At 46.2% G+C, this 21,117-nt stretch overlaps 1 protein-coding gene across 3 annotated transcripts; it reads left to right on the top strand.

The window, feature by feature from the left end:
* The first annotated feature begins 3,104 nt into the window (after positions 1-3,104).
* On the top strand, positions 3,105-20,892 carry LOC103191229 (butyrophilin subfamily 1 member A1-like). Of its 3 annotated transcripts, none has more exons than XM_042344827.1 (10): positions 3,105-3,159; positions 6,108-6,209; positions 8,055-8,157; positions 9,336-9,403; positions 11,599-11,946; positions 12,169-12,444; positions 14,757-14,876; positions 15,414-15,431; positions 16,638-16,664; positions 19,598-20,892. In XM_042344827.1, the coding sequence occupies exons 4-10, from the start codon at positions 9,346-9,348 to the stop codon at positions 20,107-20,109; spliced, it is 1,359 nt and encodes a 452-aa protein (XP_042200761.1). In that variant the 5' UTR covers positions 3,105-3,159; positions 6,108-6,209; positions 8,055-8,157; positions 9,336-9,345; the 3' UTR covers positions 20,110-20,892. The 3 variants fall into 3 exon arrangements, with proteins under 3 accessions (XP_042200761.1, XP_042200759.1, XP_042200760.1); XM_042344825.1 differs by having other exon boundaries at positions 11,596-11,946; XM_042344826.1 differs by lacking the exon at positions 8,055-8,157 and having other exon boundaries at positions 11,596-11,946.
* The last annotated feature ends 225 nt before the right edge of the window (positions 20,893-21,117 follow it).

The following is a 21,117-nucleotide window of genomic DNA, read 5'->3' as shown; positions in this document are numbered from 1 at the left end:
AGGTCAAGGCAAACGGGGCAAGTGAGATCCTCTGCTAAGCTCTGGTCCTGCTCTCTGCCGGCCATGTCCCCCTCCACCGCTCACTCCCACAAACCGCTGTCACTCTCAGGCTTTGGGGCTGTGTCCAGACCCAGAATTCAGCAGAATGCTTGTTTGGGAGTTTTGTGGCTGTGATCTTCCCCCTGGGCCTGGATCAGAAGGTAATAATAATAATAGTCATGACATTTCCACAGAGGGAGGGTGTGAGACGGGGACAAGAGGAAGCGCCGCCTGTGCGGGGGTTTGTGTTGCTGACACTGACCGGAATGGACAGCAGCAATGGCGGTGCCCGGGAGCCACAATGCACTGCGCGGATGAAAGCGCTCTATCTCTGCATGGCTCCGCGCACGCGCACTGCCCGTTCCTTTGCCGAGCGCTGCAGAGCCGGAGCAGCGCATGCGTGGAGATGCCCAGCGCTTGAGATAGAGGGCTTTCTCTGGCGCGATGCATTGTGGCTCCCAGCCCCCGCCATTGTTACCCACCTGAGCCTCTGTCACTGGCTGCACTTTGTGTCTGGGACCTGGGCTGAGCTGCTCCAAGAGGTGGAGGTGCCTTTTGCAACGAAATGTGGGAATCGACTCCACCCTCTTCACAGCGATCCTTCCCTTTCCAGTCCTCTCTCCTCTCTCTCTATCAAACCTTCTCATAATTGTCTTTCCAACAATGAGCGCTGTTCCCAACGCCCCGGATCCGCTCCCTGACCTGAGCTGCCATCCCCAAAATGCCCCCATCCCTGTCGCACATCCTGCGTTACTCCCGCTCGCTTCTATTTTCCTATCGCCCACACGGCTTCCTCTCCATCCAGGCCCATCCCACAGCTTCCCTGTGCTCCAGGGAATTCTCCACCGGGCTCATTATGGTACAAGCCGTTGGCTGTCCAGCAGTCACCCTGACAGCCCCATCCCCCCACTTTCCCTACAAGGTCTGTGGGTCCCAGATCACGGATTTTAATCTCTCAATTCACATTCCCTCTCTTCCTGTTAATTCTCCTCCTTTCCCCCACCACGCAATCCTTCAAACTCCTCGGCAATCTGTCCCCTCCAAACACCCTACAAAATGTCCGATCCCTCTCCAGTAAAGCACTTAACATCCATGAACTAATTGTCGTCAAATACATTGACATCCTCTTCGTCACCAAAAATTGGATCACCGTCCCCCCTCTCCGAAGCCACAACACCCAGTTTCACTTTACATCATACCACATGTATGTGGATGACACCCAATTCTATCTCTCAGCCTCCACCCTCAATCCCAGGTCTATGATGTCCTGACAGACTGCCTGTCGGACACCAAGTCCTGGAAGAGCGCCAACTTTCTGCAGTTGATCGTCAGCACGAACAAGGCTCTACTGATTGGCTCACTCCAATGCCTCCACACCTCAGGCACTGACAGCAACATTATCCAAGCACACTCCACCTCACCAAGCCAGTCAGGAACTGAGGCACCTTCATCGACTCAACTGTCCTTTCTCCCCCACATCTGTGTCATGACCCGCTCTGACTTACCCCACCTCCGCAACTTTGCCCGAGTCTACCACTGCCTCACATCTCAGGCGGCCAAAACACTCATACACCTCTTCATTACAATCTGCTAACTCGGTCCTTCCTAAAACCACTCCCTCCCCACCTCCCTCTTCGGGCCCTCTCATTCCTCCCTCCACTTCCTCCCTCTTCTCTCTGCCCTCCATCACTCCTGATCCCAACACCCTCTTCAGGTCCAACTCCCTGACTGTCTTGCACCTTGGGACGTTCGCCCGACGTGAAGGATGCAACTGTGCAAATGTAATTTGTTGTTGCTGTTGTTGTCCTAGCTGAAAAAGCAGTGGGAAAGCTTGAAAAATTCTACTCATCTTCCCTCTAGTTCTTTTGTTAATTATTATTAATCTATGTTCTCTGGTTACCAAACCACCCACTAGAGGAAACAGTTTCTCCCTATTCTATCAGAACCCTTCATAATTTTCAACATCTCAATTAAATTTCCACTTCTCTGCTCTAAGGAGAAAAGTCCAGCCTCTATAGTCTCTCCACATAATTGAAGACCTTCCCGGTATAGTTGTATATATTCTGGTAAAAGTATGAAAAATCAAGTATTTTAAACTCCTGCGGTAACACTTTATTACAGACAGAGAAATAGATTAAACATTTCCTCGTCTTTCCTGATGGATGTTGTGGTGTAATTTGAGGAATAGAATCATTTGTTGAAAGTTACTGTGGATTAAAATGACAGTTACGCCACATATAGTGTTAAATATATAAACCTCCAGTACCGTGTTACTGCCGGCAGATAGTGGTGTTGTACATGGAAACTTCACTCCAATGTTCACAGTAAAACAACAATAATAACCTTACATTTGAGAAGTGCCTTTCATGTCAGGAGAACATCGCAAAGCACTTCACAGGATTCACAGTGAAGTGTGTTTTGTAAGTGAACACAGGAGCCAACGTGTGCACAGTGATGTTTGACAAACCACAATGGAGTGAATAACTCTGTCTGTGGGATTGTTGGCCAGAACACCAAGAGCAACTTCCTTGATTTTCGAACAGTGTTATAGGTTCTTTAACACCCATCTGAATAGGCACCGATGGGTCCTTGGTCAGGGGTGGACTGGGTACACGGGTACCAGGGATATATCCAGAGTGCCCTTGTGAATCCAATTAGCGCACAACAATTTCCCAACAACAGCTAAATTGTTGACCAGGAAATTGTCATGGTAAAACTGGGAGTGGTAAACTTAGAATGAAGGGCTAATAAACTGCTGTTTAACGCTGTGTTAGAAGTGGGGACATTTGGCCCAATTCCAACAATTTTCGTACCTTTGCGATGTCCTTCCAAATCACCAGACTGAGGATAGTAACTCAGCTCAGTCTCTGTGTGAGATTAGTAACTGAGCTCAGTGACTGTGTGAGGTTAGTGACTGAGCTCAGTCACTGTGTGAGGTTTCATAATTCTTCAGTTGAAACAAACTCTGGTTGTTACCTCCCACTGACAGTCACAACAGAGATGAGTCACAGCTCTGACCGCAGAAACGAGGGGACTTTAAACAAAATAAAAGTCACCCATTGGCTGTGGGCGGAATTAGGGGCAGAAACTGCTGATCCGTCATCGAGGCTCACATACGCAGTAAGTAAAATTGCAGCGTTTTTCGGTTTCAGATCATTTTTAAAAATATATATAATCTGTTTAGTTTGTTGTGTACAATGAGATCAGTTTGTTTATTACAGTGAGATGGCTTTATTTTTGAATAGATATATTTATTTGAAAGTATATGTTTGTACGACAGTCTAAAATTTACCACTGTGTGTGAGAGAGAAAGTAAAGTGTAACTGTGTGTGAAAGAGGAAGTAAAATGTTACTGTGTGAGAGAGAAAGTAAAATGTAACCCGCGCTCCTGCGGATGGATAGTTAGGATAAATCCATAGGTTGTGAGATGTGAAAGAGAACATTTATTGGATCAGGAAACCGTGAGAAAGCGACAGAAAAGCACATGTAAGAGCTCAGCCGCAGCCCCCACCTCTCTTACCCTCTTTCCGCGGTTCTTGCAGGAAATAAACCGAAAAATCTGCTGCTATAACTTTGCAGAAGGTCTCAGTGTGTCTTTAGACTCTACTGAACACCTCTCTGCCCCCGACTCCCCCCCCCCCCGTCCCTAACTCTCCCCCCGTCCCTAACTCTCCCCTCGTCCCTGACTCCTCCCCTCGTCCCTAACTCTCCCCTCGTCCCTGACTCCCCCACTGTCCCTAACTCTCCCCTCTCTGCCTGACTCTCCCCCGGGCCCTGCGCCCACTTGATCCACCAATAGACTCCAGGTAGGAAATACGCCAATGACTTGAATTCACTGTGACAATCACAACAACAAAATTACATTTGTAAAGCGCCTTTCACGTGGGGAGGACGTCCCAAGACGCTGGACAGACAGAGTTATGGACTCGAGCTGGGGATCCAGGGGGGCGGGGTGGAGAGTGGAGGGCAGGGGGCAAAGCAAGGAGATCAAAACCTACGTTGACGAAGAGGGTCTTGAGGTGAGTCTTGGAGGGGGTGAGGGAGGGGGTGAGAAGGAGGGACTGCGGGATGGAGTTCCAGAGGGTGGGGGCAGAGTGGTGAAAGGCCCCCCCCCCCGATAGTGGGGTGAGCGAGGCGGGGGACGTGAAGCAGGCCAGAGCCCACTGAGCAGGGGGAGCGAACAGGATGGGAGGGGGTTAGAAGGTCAGAGAGGTAGGGGGGGAGCAAGGCCATGGAGGGCTTTGAAGGTGAGGATCAGGATCTTGAGCTGTATCCTCTGTGTGATGGGAAGCCAATGGAGTCGGGCGAGGATGGGGTTGATAGCGTCACGGAGCCGAGTGCAGGAGAGGACACGGGCTGCAGAGGTCTGGATGATCTGTAGTCTATGGAGGGAGGAGTTGGGGAGACCAACAAGCAGAGAGTTTGGAAAATCGAGCCTCGATGTAATGAAGGAGTGTATGAGGGTTTCGGTGGCCTGTGGTGTGAGACAGTAAGTAAAATTGCAGGGTTTTTCTGTTTCAGATCGTTCTTAAAAAATATAATGAGTTTAGTTTGTTCTGTACAATGAGATCAGCTTGTTTGTTACAGTGAGATGGCTTTATTTATGTATGTATGTATGTATGTATGTTTGTACAACAGTCAACTCAATATAACACTGACTCCAAGATCTTCCTTTCCCTGTTTCCTGACACAAAACATTCCATTCTTTCTTGTCACATTTCTTTTTGTGGGAACACTCTTCTTTCTACATGTTTTATTTGGTCTGAATATATCAGGATTCTGTCTCTCTGTATTTGTGGGATCTGTCAGTGTCGGCATTGCCGGGGCTCTGCTCTGCCCCGTGTCTCGGTGCCTGTGTTGGGGGCAGTGACTGGTGGTCTCACTGTTAATGGTGAGATTTGTGCACATTTCCTCACTGGAGGAGGTGTGAGGATTAACGGCAGTTTCTGTTACTTGTTTTATACAATATTTGCTCTATTTGTCGGGACTGGTTCAGTGGCTGATGCTCAGTGTAAACACAGCCACAACGTGGCATCTGCACATTCTAGTATCAATACGGTACCCCCGCTAACAGCATCCGGGTTTCACAACCAGCCGGACTGAATCTGACACCAAAATAGATATTTTTTAAATTTTTGATGGTCTTCGCTGTGTAGCCTCACACAGGCTCAGCTCTCCTCTCACACTGAGCAGCCTCACCATCCCCACTGGCCTTCACAGGGGCCGGGGATACCCACTGTCACTGTTGTTTGAATCACTTATACACTATCTTCTGTTCCTGGGATTCAAACATTACAATTTATTGGCGTTTTACAATAAAGCAGTAAATGCCGGGACCGACATTGTAATGACACTCAGCTGGAAATTCCGGCTCTCCAGACGGGATCTCCCCCATTGGTCCGGCCTCGAGCCGGGGGTTCAGTGTAATGAGCCACTGTAGCCGCCAGACAGCACAATCAGCACCAGCACCGCAACAGCTCGTCTGGATTAACATCATTCAGAGCATCAGAGGAACCTGACACCCAATGTGTGGGAGCAAAACGTGAGCCATCTTTGTAAAGCTCATCGCCAGCTCGTCTCTGTGCTCGTGTTGAGCGAATCTGACTTGCCATCCAGTGTGTGAGCTCACACGCTCTGAGACAGGGATATATATCGCTGATCTCTTTCTCTCCAGCAATGCCCAGTCTCACAGTCGGGGCTGTGCTCAGAATCTCACTGAAATCTCCCAAATCACTTTTATATCTATAAACAAGGTGACATGTTGTTCTCCAGTGAACAGTCGCGTCTCACTGTGTATAAACAATGTATATTTTCAGTGTAATCTTTTATAATCTGTGTAACTCGGGGTCATGCATCCCGGAGCGCTTGACAGTGCTGGAGTCTGATCCCGAGCCAGAAGGGGAGAGGGGAGAGTTGACCGAAAGCACGATCGAAAGTAAAGATCTTTAGGTCTTCAAGCACACCTAACCATCTGGAGTTAATGTCTGCGTGCATGTGGTGTTGTGAGGAATACAGGTGTAGTGTAGAAATCAACTTTGATATTTATTGTTTGTTATTTATTGTTACAGATAATTACATGGAATTACATCGATCATACAGCACAGAAACAGGCCATTCGGCCCAACTAGTCTATGCAATGTTTATTGTCCACATGACCTGCCCTTCCTCAGGTAAGCCTATCAGCATAACCTTCTATTGCTCTCTCTCTCATGCACTTATTTAGATTCCCCTTAAATGCGTCTATGCTGTTCGCCTCAACTACTCCTTGTGGTAGCAAGTTCCACATTCCCACAGCTCTCTGGGTAAAGAGGTTTCTTCTGACTTCCCTATTTGATTTATCGGTGATTATTTTATATTGATGGCTCCCCAAAAAAAATATGCCCATGGCACTGCCAGAAGCAAGACCTTTCCAATGAGGTATAAATCATGTCTCTACGTTATTTGGTTATTGTGTGATTGTCGGATACACTGACAGACAGACACTTACATAGACATTTCGTAGTATCTTAGTATAGATTCTCTTATCAGTTAGGGGGGGTTATAGATGTCGCTGTGCCCCTCACTTGAGCGCTTTTCTGCTCTTCGGTGAAGCCAAACTCACACACACACACACAATCTGACTGGACAGCAACACCACACACTTCACATACTGTTCGGAGCAGCTGAAGGTGGGAAACTGGGCAGAGAAGAAGCACAAAGGCTGTGACAAACAGCACAACATCCACACACACACCTTCCCAGCTTTGGGCACTGGAGTTTATCAGTGCAGGAATCCTGGAAGATCTCTCACTAGGCTCAGGTTGGCAAGAACCAAGGCCGGGGGTCCCCAGATTGTGCATTGGGGTAACTGCTGGAGTCTAAGCAGATAAAACAGCACAGCTATAGAATCATAAATTATATAGCACAGAAGGAGGCTATTTGGCCCATTGTGTCTGTGTCGGCTCTTTGAAAAGAGCTTCCAAATCAATCCTATTCCCCGCTCTCTCCCCGTAGCCCTACAAATTCATTCTCCCCAAATAATTATCTACTTTTCTCTTAAACATTGTTATTGAATCAACTTAAACCATCCTTTCAGGCAAAGATTTCCCGAGCTTTCCCGCTGCTTGTTGCTTTATCAAATACAAAGGTTATTATTATATTACCACCTGCACCCAGTACAAAGGTGAGGTGGTGTCTGACCCCAGCCGGCATCGTATCTGTATTTCCTTGCTACCACACATCCATTCCCTAACCAGGACCCCTTTATTCCACCTCCGCCACATTGCCCATCACTGTCCGTACATCACTGACACAGCTGAAATCTTCATCGACACCTTCTTCACTTCCCAGCTGGACTATTTAAATGAACTCGTCGCTGGTTTCGCCATCTCCACCAAACTCAAAATTCAGTTAATTAATAACAATTATTATTATTATTAACTCCGCCCGCTGCCCGGACACTCACCCAAATGAAACTCCCTGCCCCAATCACATCTGTTTTATCAGCTAAACATCCTGTAGATACAGGCTGGCAGAATGGGGACACAGTGTAACTGTGCCTGTAAATAAATGGTGTGTTAATAGATCTAGGTTTTCAATTCAACCTTGATCATATAGAGATAGTCACGGTGTTATAACTGCAACCGTGCCCTCCCCACTCCAGACTCCGCCAACCTATCACTCTATCTCAGCTCAGCTCCCTGGCTCCCCACCCCCAGCTGATTGAGTTCCAGATCATGGTTTCACCTCAGTCTCTCCCCTCCCAACCTCAGCAATCTCCTTCAACCATACAGATCTGTTACACATTAACCTGGAAATCAATCACGTGGGATGTCTTCTGTGGGACTGAAGATTATTCCAGGGAAACGTGAGGGTGTAACCAGGGTCTCAGAGCAGGAATGTTAGTTACTGACAGCAAGTGATGAGCAACAATCAACACTAACATGAAAACCATACGATTATTCCTCACTCTCTATTGTAGGTAAAATTTGAACTGCCCTTTCCCTGTTTGTGTGACTATAATGTGATTCCCACAGAAACCGAAAGCAGCATTAGACTCTGGACATCGCCATCCCGAACACACATTTCATTTATTTTTAAGAGTGCAGATTCTTGTCTTTCAATGCCAAATTTAAACAGGTAAGTGTCAGAAATTGTGTCCTGAAATGATATATTATTTTACCATTAAAATAATGACTTAACTTTACTGTTATTCCAGTATATAATTCATTGGTTTCACTATTAAGTGCGCTGATCTGGAGTTTAAAAAATCACTAATAAAGACAGAATGTCCGTCAGTCTGTCTGTGTGTCCACCAAGAACACAATAATCGATTGACGTAGAGACACGATTTATACCTCATTGGAAAGGACTTTCAAGGGGGAGTGTCATGGGCATATTTTGGGGAAATATTCTATTGATGAACTATGTTAAAAATGCTTTAATTAAGCCTCAAAATATGAGGTATGCATGGTATTCTGCAACAAAGTAGTGACAGAGGAATTCACACAGCCTTCAAGAGAAATACATCTTTCTATATTAATAAAGACAAAATGTCTGTGGGTCTGTCTGCCAATAACGCATTGAAATAAAGATATGATTTATACCTGATCAGAAAGGTCTTGCCAAGGGAAGTGTTATGAGGATATCTTTTTTCGACGGTGAGCTTCTACATTGATGTGTTTAGGTCACAGGAACTAAGACCTAAACACACATATATGGCAGTTTTGCTTAAGGTGTTTATGGCATGTTAAAAAGTTTGTCAGCGCTATTACTGAAATCTACATTCCAGATTGGCTCCTTTGGTTGCAAGCAAAGCTGCAACAGGTACAGTTAGTGTGAGTTAAATGTTCTGTATTGTCAGGTTTGTGTCAATAGTAATGCGGGAGCTGCTGCAGTGAGTTTATTCCCAGTTTGTTGTTTAAACGCTGAGAATTGGAGGCAAGTGAGGAGGGAGGGAATGGGAGCCCCTCTCTGACCTGCACCTTGTTGGGGTGAATAAGGAGCGGCTCTGAGGAGGGGGAGGGGGAGGAGCACATTACAGCAGTTACACATAACATGTTTCTTCCCCAAACCACCTCATGGAGACCCCCAGTGCGGGACCAGGGGGGGCCTCACTATCACAGTTAAAGATCCCAATCACTATTCCAACAGAGAAGGCAGTTTGTTCTGCTGTGGGTGTAAATTCAAAGAACATGTTGTAAGATCACAGAATTATTAATTATGTTTTATATTTTATCAATTATATTTGATCACAAATCTCTGTGTGTAACGATCTGATTTGCTGTGTTGTAACCAGTTCTGATCTCATTGTGAAGGTCCTAGAGGATGAGCTGGAAACACTTTGTTCAGGTCCTATGGCTTGTGCTTCCCCTCTCACTGACTGGTAAGGAAACACATTGAATCTGTTTGATTTCTGTTGGTGTTAAATTGCTGAAGAAGGGAGAGCTGCTGAAGGTGGTGGTTGGGAGTGAGTGTGATTCACACACTGAGAGCTGCTAATGTTCCAGGAGATGAGCAAAGGCATTTAGGTTCCAAATACATAAATCACTGAAATCTTGTTTTTGGGTTGATAAAGTAATTAGTGAAACTAATGATGGTCTTTATAAAGAGGAATATAAAAGTGAGGAATTTATGTAACAATCATATTTGCATTTGATATAGTGCCTCATCTCATTGCTGAGACATCTCAAAGCATTTCACAGAATTGAGGAAAATTTTGTGGGCAGATTTGTGGCAGCCAATTTTGCACAGTAGTGCCCCATAAACAGTTTTGGATTGAGTGACCAAATGCTTTTTTTAAAAGCTCTGAGATTTTAAGACATTAGCTCTTTCAAAGACCGGCATGGACTCGCTGGGCCGAATGTCCTTCTGTGCTGTGTTATTGTATGATTCTGTGAGAAGGGAGTTCCGCTATTCTTAAAATGATTCATGAGATTAATACCTGGGATGAAATGTTTTAACTGTGTTGAGAGGCTGGTTAGACATCGGTTATATTCCTCAGAGCTGATTAGGTTGAAGGGGGATCTGATTGAGATGCTTAAATAGTGAAGGGAATTGTCAAGCTAAATAGTGGACAACATTTCCTTCTTGGAAAACAAAGGAACATAAAATCTGAAATTGTAGCTAACCTGGTTATAAGTGAGATCAGCAAACAAACAATAATAAAATTAGTCATTTTCAATCTATGACTGTTTGTGGGACATTGCTGTGCGCAATTGGCTGCCGGGTTCGCCCACAAATATACAGTCAATTCACTTTACAGTGTGTTCTGTGAAGCGCTTTGGGACGTCCTTCCGACGTGAAAAGCGCTATATCAAATGCAAGGATTATTATTATTATTTCTTCACAGAGTCTTGTGAGAATATTACATGTGTTTGATTTCTGTGGGTGTTAAATTGCTGAAGGTAAAGGGAGAATCTCTCCAATCTGGTTTCTGTCCATGGTACAGGGTCACAGTTACAACTGACATTCTGTCTATATGTGACCAGGGCTCTCTATCCTTCTTGATCTCTCCGCTATTTTTGACAGTGTTGACCACTCTTATTCTTTCCCAGTGCCTCTCCTCTCAGCTCCACCATCACCGCTCTGCCCTTGCCTGGTTCCATTCTTACCTTTCCCATCGTCTCCACTTTGTTTCCACCAATGACTTCTCCTCTAACTCTCGCACTGTCACATGTGATGCTCCTCAGGGCTCTTTTCTTCATCCTCTCCTCTTTAATATTTACATGCTCTTGCTTACGGATATCATCCACACAAATGGGGTTAAATTCCACACGTACACGGATGACATCCAACTCTATCTTTCTGCCTACACCCTCGATTCCAGTTCTGCTGTCCTGATGGATAATCTGTCAGACAAGGCCTGGATGAGAGCCAATTTCGTACAGTTGAATGTCGACAAGACCGAGGCTCTCCTCCTTGGTTCCCGTCAGCATCTCTGCACCTCAGGCACTCACAGCATCACTATTCATGGATGTACTCTCCACTTCCAGTACAGCAACTTGGTATCCTGTTTCACCCTCAACTGTCTTTTATACCCCACATTCATGCCATTACCCATTTTGCCTTTCCCGCGTCTACAATATTGCCCAGTTCCACCTCTTATCTCTCCTCACAGGCTGCTGAAAAACTCATCCATGCTGTCACTACTCCAAAATACAAAAATGGGTCACTCAATTCATGATTAGTTGTGGGACAATCATGTGCGAAAACTGGTTGCCACCTTTCATCCACAAAATACACAGTCACAGTACTTTACCATATATCCTATGAAGATCTTTGAGACTTCTTGGCAACGTGCTAACCATAGATTCATCATAGAATTATAGAGATATAAAGCACAGAAGGAGGACATTCAGCCCAGGGTGCCAGCTCTTTTAAAAGAGCTATCCAAATCAATCCCAGTCCCCTGTTCTCTCCCCATAGCTCTGCAAACTTGTGCTTCCCAAATAATTATCTATAAGCTATATCAAATGCAAGCATTATTATTATCTCAGTGAGTGTCTATTGACAGAGTTTGTCTGAGTAAGTGTGACTGAAAATCCTAACTGTAACAATCCATTGTTTGTTATTGAACAGAGAGATTCACAGTCAGTGGCCCGGCCCTCCCTGTCCCAGCCATTGCTGGTTCAGATGTTGTCCTGGACTGTAAGTGTTCCACAGACCTGCCTCGAGAGGGTGTGGAGGTGAGATGGTTCAGGACAAGTTACGATTCCCCTGTGTACTTATACAAGGAGGGACGACATCAACTGAGAAAACAGGATGAAGCCTACAGACATAGAACACAACTGTTTGTAGAGGAGTTTATCAATGGCAATGTGTCTCTCAGACTGGAAGATGTGCGGGTGTCAGATAATGGAGAATACACATGTTTTGTTGAGTACGCCGGATCATATCAAGATGTACTGATAGAGTTGAAAGTTACAGGTCAGTAATGTTTACAATTCATTTTATTTCATATAATCTGTGTGTACAAAATTCAGTATTTGTTAATGTTATGTTCAAAATACAATACTTTATAGAAACAAGAACAAGTTATCATTGGTGTAAATGTATTCAGAATGTTGTGAACAGGCCTTCAGTGCGGTCACTGCTCTGTAATGTCCCGGATATAAATATTGCCTGATTCACGTCTACTGTCTCTTCCAGTTCTTGGCAGACAGCCTTGGATTCACGTTGATGGGCAGCACAGTGATGGTGTGAGGCTGCTGTGTGAATCCAGTGGATGGTTCCCAGCACCAGAGGTTCTATGGTTTGATGATCAGGGAAACAACTTAACAACACTCAGTAATTGGACTGTCAGAGAGGATTCTAAAGGTCTCTACAGTGTTAAAAGCCAAATAGAAATAATCCATTCAACCAACAAGATCAGGTGTCTGATTCACAATTCAGAAAATGAACAAGAAGCAAAACTCCAAATCTCAGGTCAGTAAATACACTGAATTATTATCAATAGTCTGATAAATATGATGCAGATTTGTACAACACATGAGGTGAAAATTACCTCAGTCTGGATGATACAGTCCATCTGAGTTCATCCTTTCAAAATACCAAACTCACCATCTTCAACAATAACAACAAATTACATTTGTAAATTGCCTTTCATGTTGGGAGGATGTCCGAACGTCAGAGGCGCTAACAAAGGTGCTGGACAATCAAGGATTTGTACCCGAGCTGGGGTTTGGGATCATGATGGGTGGAGGGCAGGGAGAGTGGAAGTAGGAGGGTGACTGAGGGCACGGTCAAAGAAGGTTGGTCTTGAAGGAGGTAAAGCAACTGAGCGAGATGGAGGGAATGTGAATGGTGTTTCACAGAATTGGAGCAGAAATATGGAGTTAGCTGATCACAGAGATAGGGAAAAGCTTTGAGGGCTTTGAAGGAAATTAATCTTCATTACAAACTGAAATCAATTCTGAAATGACCTCAGCTCACCCACCCTTCCTGCTAACCTTTCAAACTGCTGATTATCTTGTGAATGAGTCAATACTTCATGCCTTCATTCCTCCGCGTCTGGCCTCCTTTTCGTCCCCCGAGTCCTCCGCTCCACCCTCAATGGCCGTGCCGTCAGCCACTATGCCCCAAGCTCTGGAACTGCCTTCCTCACTCCCTTTGTCTCAATCCCTCCCTTCCCGTTTTCAGGTCTCTGCTGAAGAGACACTTTCTTTTCGACCGCGCCTTTGGTCACCTTTCCCCCCCCCACTCCCCATGGCTCAGTCCCGGGATCCGTAACTGTAAAGCATTCTGAGACGCCGTCCGGTATGGAAGGTGCTATATAAATCCAAGTTCTTGTTGTTGTCGTACTTCATAACTCACAGCCAACATTGCTTCAGAAGAAACAAATATTGCCTGATCCACCTCACAGTGAAGGGAAGACTCCAACTTAAGAGCTGAGAAGCTACAGGACAACAACAACAACAACAACAAATGACATTTGTAAAGCGTCTTTCATACTGAGAGAACATCCCAAGGTGCTTTACCATCAGGAATTTGGATCTGAGCTGGGGAATAGGACATAGTTATAGGACTTCCACATGGAGGCAGCAGGACAAGAGGACACAAGTTCAGCGTTCTGAAGGTCGGGTTTAACACAGACATTTACACTGGGGTCATCTTCCAACTATTTCTGCTATTTATTGTTTTCATCAATTTTCCATTCACTTATGTTCATGAGTTGCCAGGTATGGCTCTGTCATCACAGCTCTGTTGGACAGAACCTTCCTGTTTGAGTAACAACAAAATGTAGTCATTTAATACATTCAGTATCTCCTGTTCAGCCCCTTCAGTACACTTTGGATCCTCTGGATTTATCTTGTTCCCCGATTACCCTCTTGTTGCTATAACATTGGAAGAATGTGTTGGGATTATGCTTCACATTTGTTCCAATGTCCTTTTCCACTTCTCTTTGGGGTCTCTGATTTCTGTTACTAGACAATAAAGGTTAGAGGTTCTTCCAGAAATCACAATTGTAAACTGAAATAAAATAGATATTAGGAATGATTTCCTTTCCTCTGGCATGGTATTTCTCTTTCAGAAATGCTGCCATTTATTCTCTTCAATTAAACTTTCACTGAACTCCTCACAAAATCTCTAGCTGTTGCGCCATTTCCAACCTGCATTTCCTCTCCAAAGTGCTGGGATGAATTGTATCCTCGAAGCTCCATTGCTTCCTCTCACATAATTTCCTGTATAACTTTCTCCAAACTGGTTTCCTCTCTGCTCACAGCACCTGGACATTTCTCTCCCCAGTAAAAGTACATAATAATCCTTGTATTTCATATAGCGCATTATAACGTATCTGAGTCATCTCAAAGTGCTTCACAGAATATAAGATAAAGTGAATTGAATGTGTATTTTGTGGAGGAAACTCAGCAGCCAATTGCACACAGCAGTGTCCCACAAACAGCCGCAGATTGAGTGACCAAATTATTATTGTTTTTTTTATGGAATAGCTCCGGAAGCGATCTGCCAATCAACGAACAAGCAGGTTCCTATTTACTGCTAGGTACACAGAGACATATGGATTAAGGAAACTTGTCTAATGTTTCACCCTGTTCAGGAATCTAACCCGGATGTGAAGCGAGTGCTCCATCCAATACACTACCAGGACTTCACTTTGACTCAAGCCTGTGACAGATACTGAGCTATTGTGTGTAATACAGTCACTTTGGGGTAAATGAAGGTAATTGTTGTTTGATATGAGAATAGATGTTTAAATGTCTATTTACATTTCTTGACAGACGAGTTCTTTCCCAAAGTGCCAGTGGGTTTGGTGGTTTCCTCACTGCTCTTAGGACTTGCCATAATGGTGTTGAGTGTTCTTGTCGGCTACAGTGTAAAACAGCGCCGAGAGATCAATGGTACGTTCCCATCACAACACTTGTTACTGTTTGTGTACAAATGTACAAGTTCTATAAAGCAGTTGGCCCTTCCCTTCACTCAGTGACCTGAATGCCTGTTTCATGTCACCATCCTATCTTGCCCACCGTCAGCAGCTCAGGCTTTCAGCCTCTCTGCCTCCACTCTCTGGAATTCAATCCAAAAATCCTTCCCATCCCCCACCCCACGCTCCCTCCCTCACCTCTTTCAAGGCCCATCTCATGACCTACTGCATTCTGCATTTTCAGTTAAGTTTCCTCTTCTTCCACGCCCCGCGCCCCCATCCCGGCCCCCACCCCCAGCTCAGACCTCAGACCCCATTGTCAGTACTTTGGGATGTCCTCCGCTGTGGAAGGTGCTGTGTAAATGTCAATTTTATTGTAATTCGAACCTCTTGTAATTGTGCTGAGCTGCACTTTGTGGAGTCTCTAACTGTTAATGTTGTAAACATTTAGACTGACCATTAAATAATACTGGTTTGGGATTGGTTTCTAATGGTTTTGTTTTTTATCCTCTAGATCTTGAAAAGAGAGTGGGTAAGTCATCAGAATAAAATAACAATCTCACATTGTGATTAATCTCATTCACAAGCTGCACACAAAGGAGACATAGTTTGCCAACAAAACATACAGTCACTACACTCTCCAGTAAATCCAGTAAAATGCTTATGAGGAGCTAAATCTAATACGAGGATTATTATTATAGGACAACAATAACTTGCACATATATAGTTCCCTCCACTCAGGGCAGTTTCTCAGAGCGCTTAACAGAGGTGGAGTCTGATTCCGAGCCGGTGTGGTGGCGGGGTTGGTGGGCGGTGACCACGGTCGAAAAGGAAGGTTTTCAGGTGGGACTTGTAAAAAGGGAGTGAGGGGGCAAGGCAGAGGGACTGAGGGAGAATGTTCCAGAGTTTCGGGGTATTGTGCCTGAATGCACGATTTCCAATGGTGGAGCGGAGGGGAAGTAGAAAAAGAGGTAGACAGGTATATGAGGGATAGAGGCTTGAAGGGCAGGGCAGCTGTTGTATGGGCAGGGCAGCTGTTGTATGGGCAGGGCAGCTGTTGTATGGGCAGGGCAGCTGTTGTATGGGCAGGGCAGCTGATGTATGGGCAGGGCAGCTGTTGTATGGGCAGGGCAGCTGTTGTATGGGCAGGGCAGCTGTTGTATGGGCAGGGCAGCTGTTGTATGAACACTTTGCTCTGAGAGCCCATATAGACTGGACGGTGATTGGTCTCCTTGTGCGCTGTAAATTTCAATAATCTAATCCATGAATTATTACAGGCTGTTTAACTCCAAACATTGGTCTATTTCACAGCTTTAGCTTTCCCTTGTCTTCCCCCAGACAACATTGGCTTATGGATATACACACATGTAGGAGAGAGAATGAGCGAGTATCAATGAGGCAGGTAGGGAGGGAGGGAGCGAGGTGGGGAGAGGAGGAGGGAATGAGAGAGGGAGTGAGAGGAAGAGGGAGTGAGGAAGAGGCAGGGAGGGAGTGAGAGGAGGAGGAGGAGGGAGGGAGTGAGAGGGGGAGGGAGTGAGAACGGGATTGAGAGAGGGAGGGAGGTGAGAGGAGGAGGGAATGAGGGAGAGAGTGAGAGGAGGAGGGAGGGAGGGGAGAGAGATAGAGAGAGTGAGTGAGAGAGGGAGGCATCGGGAGACAAAGGGAGTTAGAGAGGGAGGGAGTGTGACTTTGTTAGGAACTGCCAAAGGTCTGATCACTTCTTTCTTCTTGGTTCCAGGTTTGAAAAGGATTTGCAAGTGTGCAGGTAAGAGTCTGAGTGATCAAACAACCAACATCCAACACAGTGACTCCCACCACCCCACACACAATCACATCACCCCCCACAACATACAGACCCTCACACACATACCCCTCACAACCCCCCACACACACCCTTACATCATCTTACACACACCCTCACATCCCCTCACACACAAACCATCACAGCCAATCCCCCACAAACATCCTCATATCCCTGCACACCCACACACACACCCCATACACCCCCACACTCACCAACACACACATCCTCACACAACCTCACATCCCCCCACTCACAAACTCTCATATCCCCACCTCACACACTCACAACCCCGATGCGCACATACTCACATCTCCCCAATATACCCTCATCTCCACTCTCCACTATCCCAGGCTCACGTTCCCCATACATACAACCTCACACAGAAGCCGCACACTTCCCCAAAACACTCACACCCGCCTTTATATCCCCCAACACCCTCACATACTCCACACACAAACACAAATTCACACAAACCTCCCCACACACTTTCACATCACCCTCACATCCAACACACCCGCACACACTCACATCCCATCCACACACAAACACAACCTCACATCCCCACTCCACATACTCTCACACCCTCTCATCCCCCCACATACCCTCACATCCCTCATCCCACCCACAGCCTCACATCCCCCACACATACAATATCACGCAACCCACACATCCTCATACACCCCCACACACTCTCACAACTCCCCACACACACTCACACCCCCCCACACACACTATCAATCCCCCACACAAACCATCGCATCCCCCCACCCCATACACACTCATTTCCCTCCCCCACAAAAAACCCTCACATTACCCCAGACACAACCTCACTATCCCTCACACACACCCTCACAACTCCCCCACACAAACAACCTCACATGCCCCCCACCCATAACTTCTCATCCCTCCCTGCACACCCTCACAAAAACCCACATTCACCCTCACTAAGCTCTCCACACACACCTCAAAACTTCCCCACACAAACAACCTTACATTACCCCCACACACAACCACATATTCCCCCCACACAGTCGCACAAATCCACACACACACCCTCACCTCACCCCCCCCCCACACACTCACCTCCCTCATACACACACTCACTCACCTCCCTCCCACACACTCACTTACCTCCCTCACACACACCCTCACATCAATTCCCCACACACTCACATCCTCCACACTCAGTCTTCACATCCTTTCCCCACACACCCTCACATTCCCACCCACCTCACATCCCCCCACACACACCCTCACATTCCCCCACAAATACATGTGCAAACTCCTCCAAAAACACTCACATCCTCCACAAACCCTCACATACACCCCCACATACCCTCACATGCCCCTTCACACTTATCTTCACATCTCCCACCAAACACCCTCATATCACCCCACACACAACTCTCTCACATCCCCCCCACACACACACTCAACCCCCCACACACAACTCTCTCACATCCCCCCCCCACACACACACTCACCCCCCACACACACAACTCTCTCACATCCCCCCCCCACACACACACTCTCACATTGGGATTTCCTGAGTTCGAAATATGACTCAACAATCCAAAATGGTGTAACAAAGTTTTATTGTAGAATTAGTCAAATATAAGTATTTACAGAATCAAAGTATATTACCCATTCCGATGACTCTGGACAACGACCATCTGATCTCTATCCTTGTCTTCCCTCTGGCTGCTGTCGACCACTCCTCCTCTTTCACTTTCTTACTGGAGGTAAATGCCCTGTCCCCTGGACACATACATAGATACAATAGAATTAATACCGGTTGCACTGGCTAACCCTCTACAGTACTCCAACTATGTGGAGTCCTGTAGCTCAGTGGTTAGAGCACTCGCTTTGCAAGCGAGAGACCTGAGTTCAATTCCAGGCAGAGGGCGAAACCTTGGGCAAGTTTCCTTACTCCACACAGAGCCTAATAATAATCCCTCCAAAACCAAAAACAATAATAAATTGGTCATTTCCAATCCATGACTGTTTGTGGGACATTGCTGTGTGCAATTGGCTGCCGCGTTCGCCCACAAATATACAGTCAATTCACTTTACAGTGTGTTCTGTGAAGCGCTTTGGGACGTCCTCCTGACGTGAAAAGCGCTATATCAAATGCAACGATTATTATTATTATTATGTGTTTCTAACTTCACCTCCCCTGGTCACCGAGACAGACCCCATGGCCTTCACAGACTGCTAGCGATCTTTGTGTAAGCTCTTTCGCATAAGAAAATATCTGATAAGGAGAAAGATATGGACAACTTCTGTCCAGCCTTTCACAGTCTCCTTGCTTCTCAGCCTTGAGAGAGGTAGGTATTAAGACTGCAGCCGTTTAATCAGCAGCTGACCTTAACCGGCCCCGAAAAGCTACCTTTAACCATTTAACTATCAAACCTTCTGGAACATTCGGTTGCTGTTTGAAGTATAGCAATTTATGCAGAGATGATAGTCAATATATTTCAATAGCCTCCCCTCCCCATACACATCCTCACATCCCCCCCCAAACACACCGTCAAATTCCCCCACAGACACACCCTCACAACCACCCAACATATATGCTCTAACATCTTCCCAAACACCCACACATTCCCCCCCAAACACTCTCACATCCCCCCCACACACATCCTCAAAACCACACACACCCGCACCCCCTCCACACACATCCTGCACACACACACACACCATCAAGCCCCACCACACACCCTCATATCCCGTCCCATCCACACACACACACTTTGTGAGACTTTATGCTGGATTCTATTCCCAGAAGATGTCGATGATTTACACAAAGGCTTCTCTCCCGGTGACAACGCTGAAGATAATCTTATTTATAATTGTAAATGTGTCTGACATTAATGGTCTGATTCTCTCTCTAGTTACAGTCACTCTGGATCCTGACACAGCCCATCCCCTGCTCATCCTGTCTGAGGACCGGACCAGTGTGAGATACGGAGGCAAACAGCAGCCGCTCCCTGACTCCCCGAAGAGGTTTAATGGATCTCGCTGTGTCCTGGGATCTGAGGGCTTCACATCAGGGAGACATTACTGGGAGGTGCAGGTGGGCAACAAGACAATGTGGATTGTGGGATTGGCCACAGAGTCTGTCAACAGGAAACAACCAATCACATGGACACCAGAGGGTGGGGTCTGTGGGGTGGAGCTGGGGAGCGGCACCTATGAGGCTCTGACGTCTCCTCGTACCCGCCTGTCCCTGACAGTGGGACCCGGGAAGGTCGGGGTTTACCTGGACTATGAGGGGGGACAGGTGTCATTTTACAACGCTGACAACATGTCTCATCTCCACACTTTCACCCAAACTTTCACTGAGAAACTTTATCCTCTTTTACATCCCATGTTTGATTCTGAGCCTCTGACAATCTGCCGGTGACAGGTTAATGAGGAGGAAAATTTGACTGTTTTTTCCATGAGGTTTGGATGGTGCCGAGTGTTTGATTCTGTGCTGTTGCTCCAGTTTTGAGCTGAGATTGTGACGGGAAGTGAAGGGTGGAGCTGAGTGGGGTCTCCCTGGGAGACGTCAGCTCCACATTGTATCCTGTGCCGGGAAAGCCATCTGTGGCCATCGTCACTGAGCAGCCACAACACGGCAACTGCACATTCCAGCATCAATACAGTAAACCCCACTAACAGGACTCCGGGTATCCTGGATTCACAACCAGCCGGACTGAGTCTGACACCAAAATAGATATCTTTAAAATTTCTGCGGTCCTCTCTGCAGCCATCTGTGTAAAGCTCATCGCCAGCTCGTCTCTGTGCTCGTGTTGAGAGAATCTGACTTGCCATCCAGTGTGTGACTCACACGCTCTGAGACAGGGATATATATCGCTGATATCTTTCTCTCCAGCAATGCCCAGTCTCACAGTCGGGGCTGTGCTCAGAATCTCACTGAAATCTCCCAAATCACTTTTATATCTATAAACAGGTGCTGTGTTGTCCAGTGAGCAGCCGCGTCTCACTGTGTATAAACAATGTATATTTTCAGTGACAGCTTTTATAATCTGTAACATTTCTCATTCACTAACAGTCACCCAAGAAGCTGTATCTTCATTAAGCCGAGGTCACGTCTGTGTCTGTTCAAGTGGATATTATTGTCCAAAATATTGGATTAACTTGCAAAATACTGCCTCAATTTACAATAAATCATGTGATGCTATTATTTTACGTCCAATCATTACACAGAATCTGCACACACCCCTCACCCTCTGATACACACATCCCTAACCTTCAACCCCTGACACACCCTGAGCTGTCTTAACCCACTCTCCCCCTTACTGTACAGAGACCACACAGGTAACACAGCGCTGAGACACCGAATGCCCAACTCCTCCTCTGACCCTCATTACTCTCTGCTCCAGTGTTTGTTTCTGATCCGGTTGTT

Source organism: Callorhinchus milii, unplaced genomic scaffold, assembly GCF_018977255.1.
Source record: "Callorhinchus milii isolate IMCB2004 unplaced genomic scaffold, IMCB_Cmil_1.0 Scaffold30, whole genome shotgun sequence".
NCBI classification, from domain to species: Eukaryota; Metazoa; Chordata; class Chondrichthyes; order Chimaeriformes; family Callorhinchidae; genus Callorhinchus; species Callorhinchus milii.
Note: the sequence above shows the minus strand (reverse complement) of the source record. Positions and strands in the feature narration are given on the sequence as shown.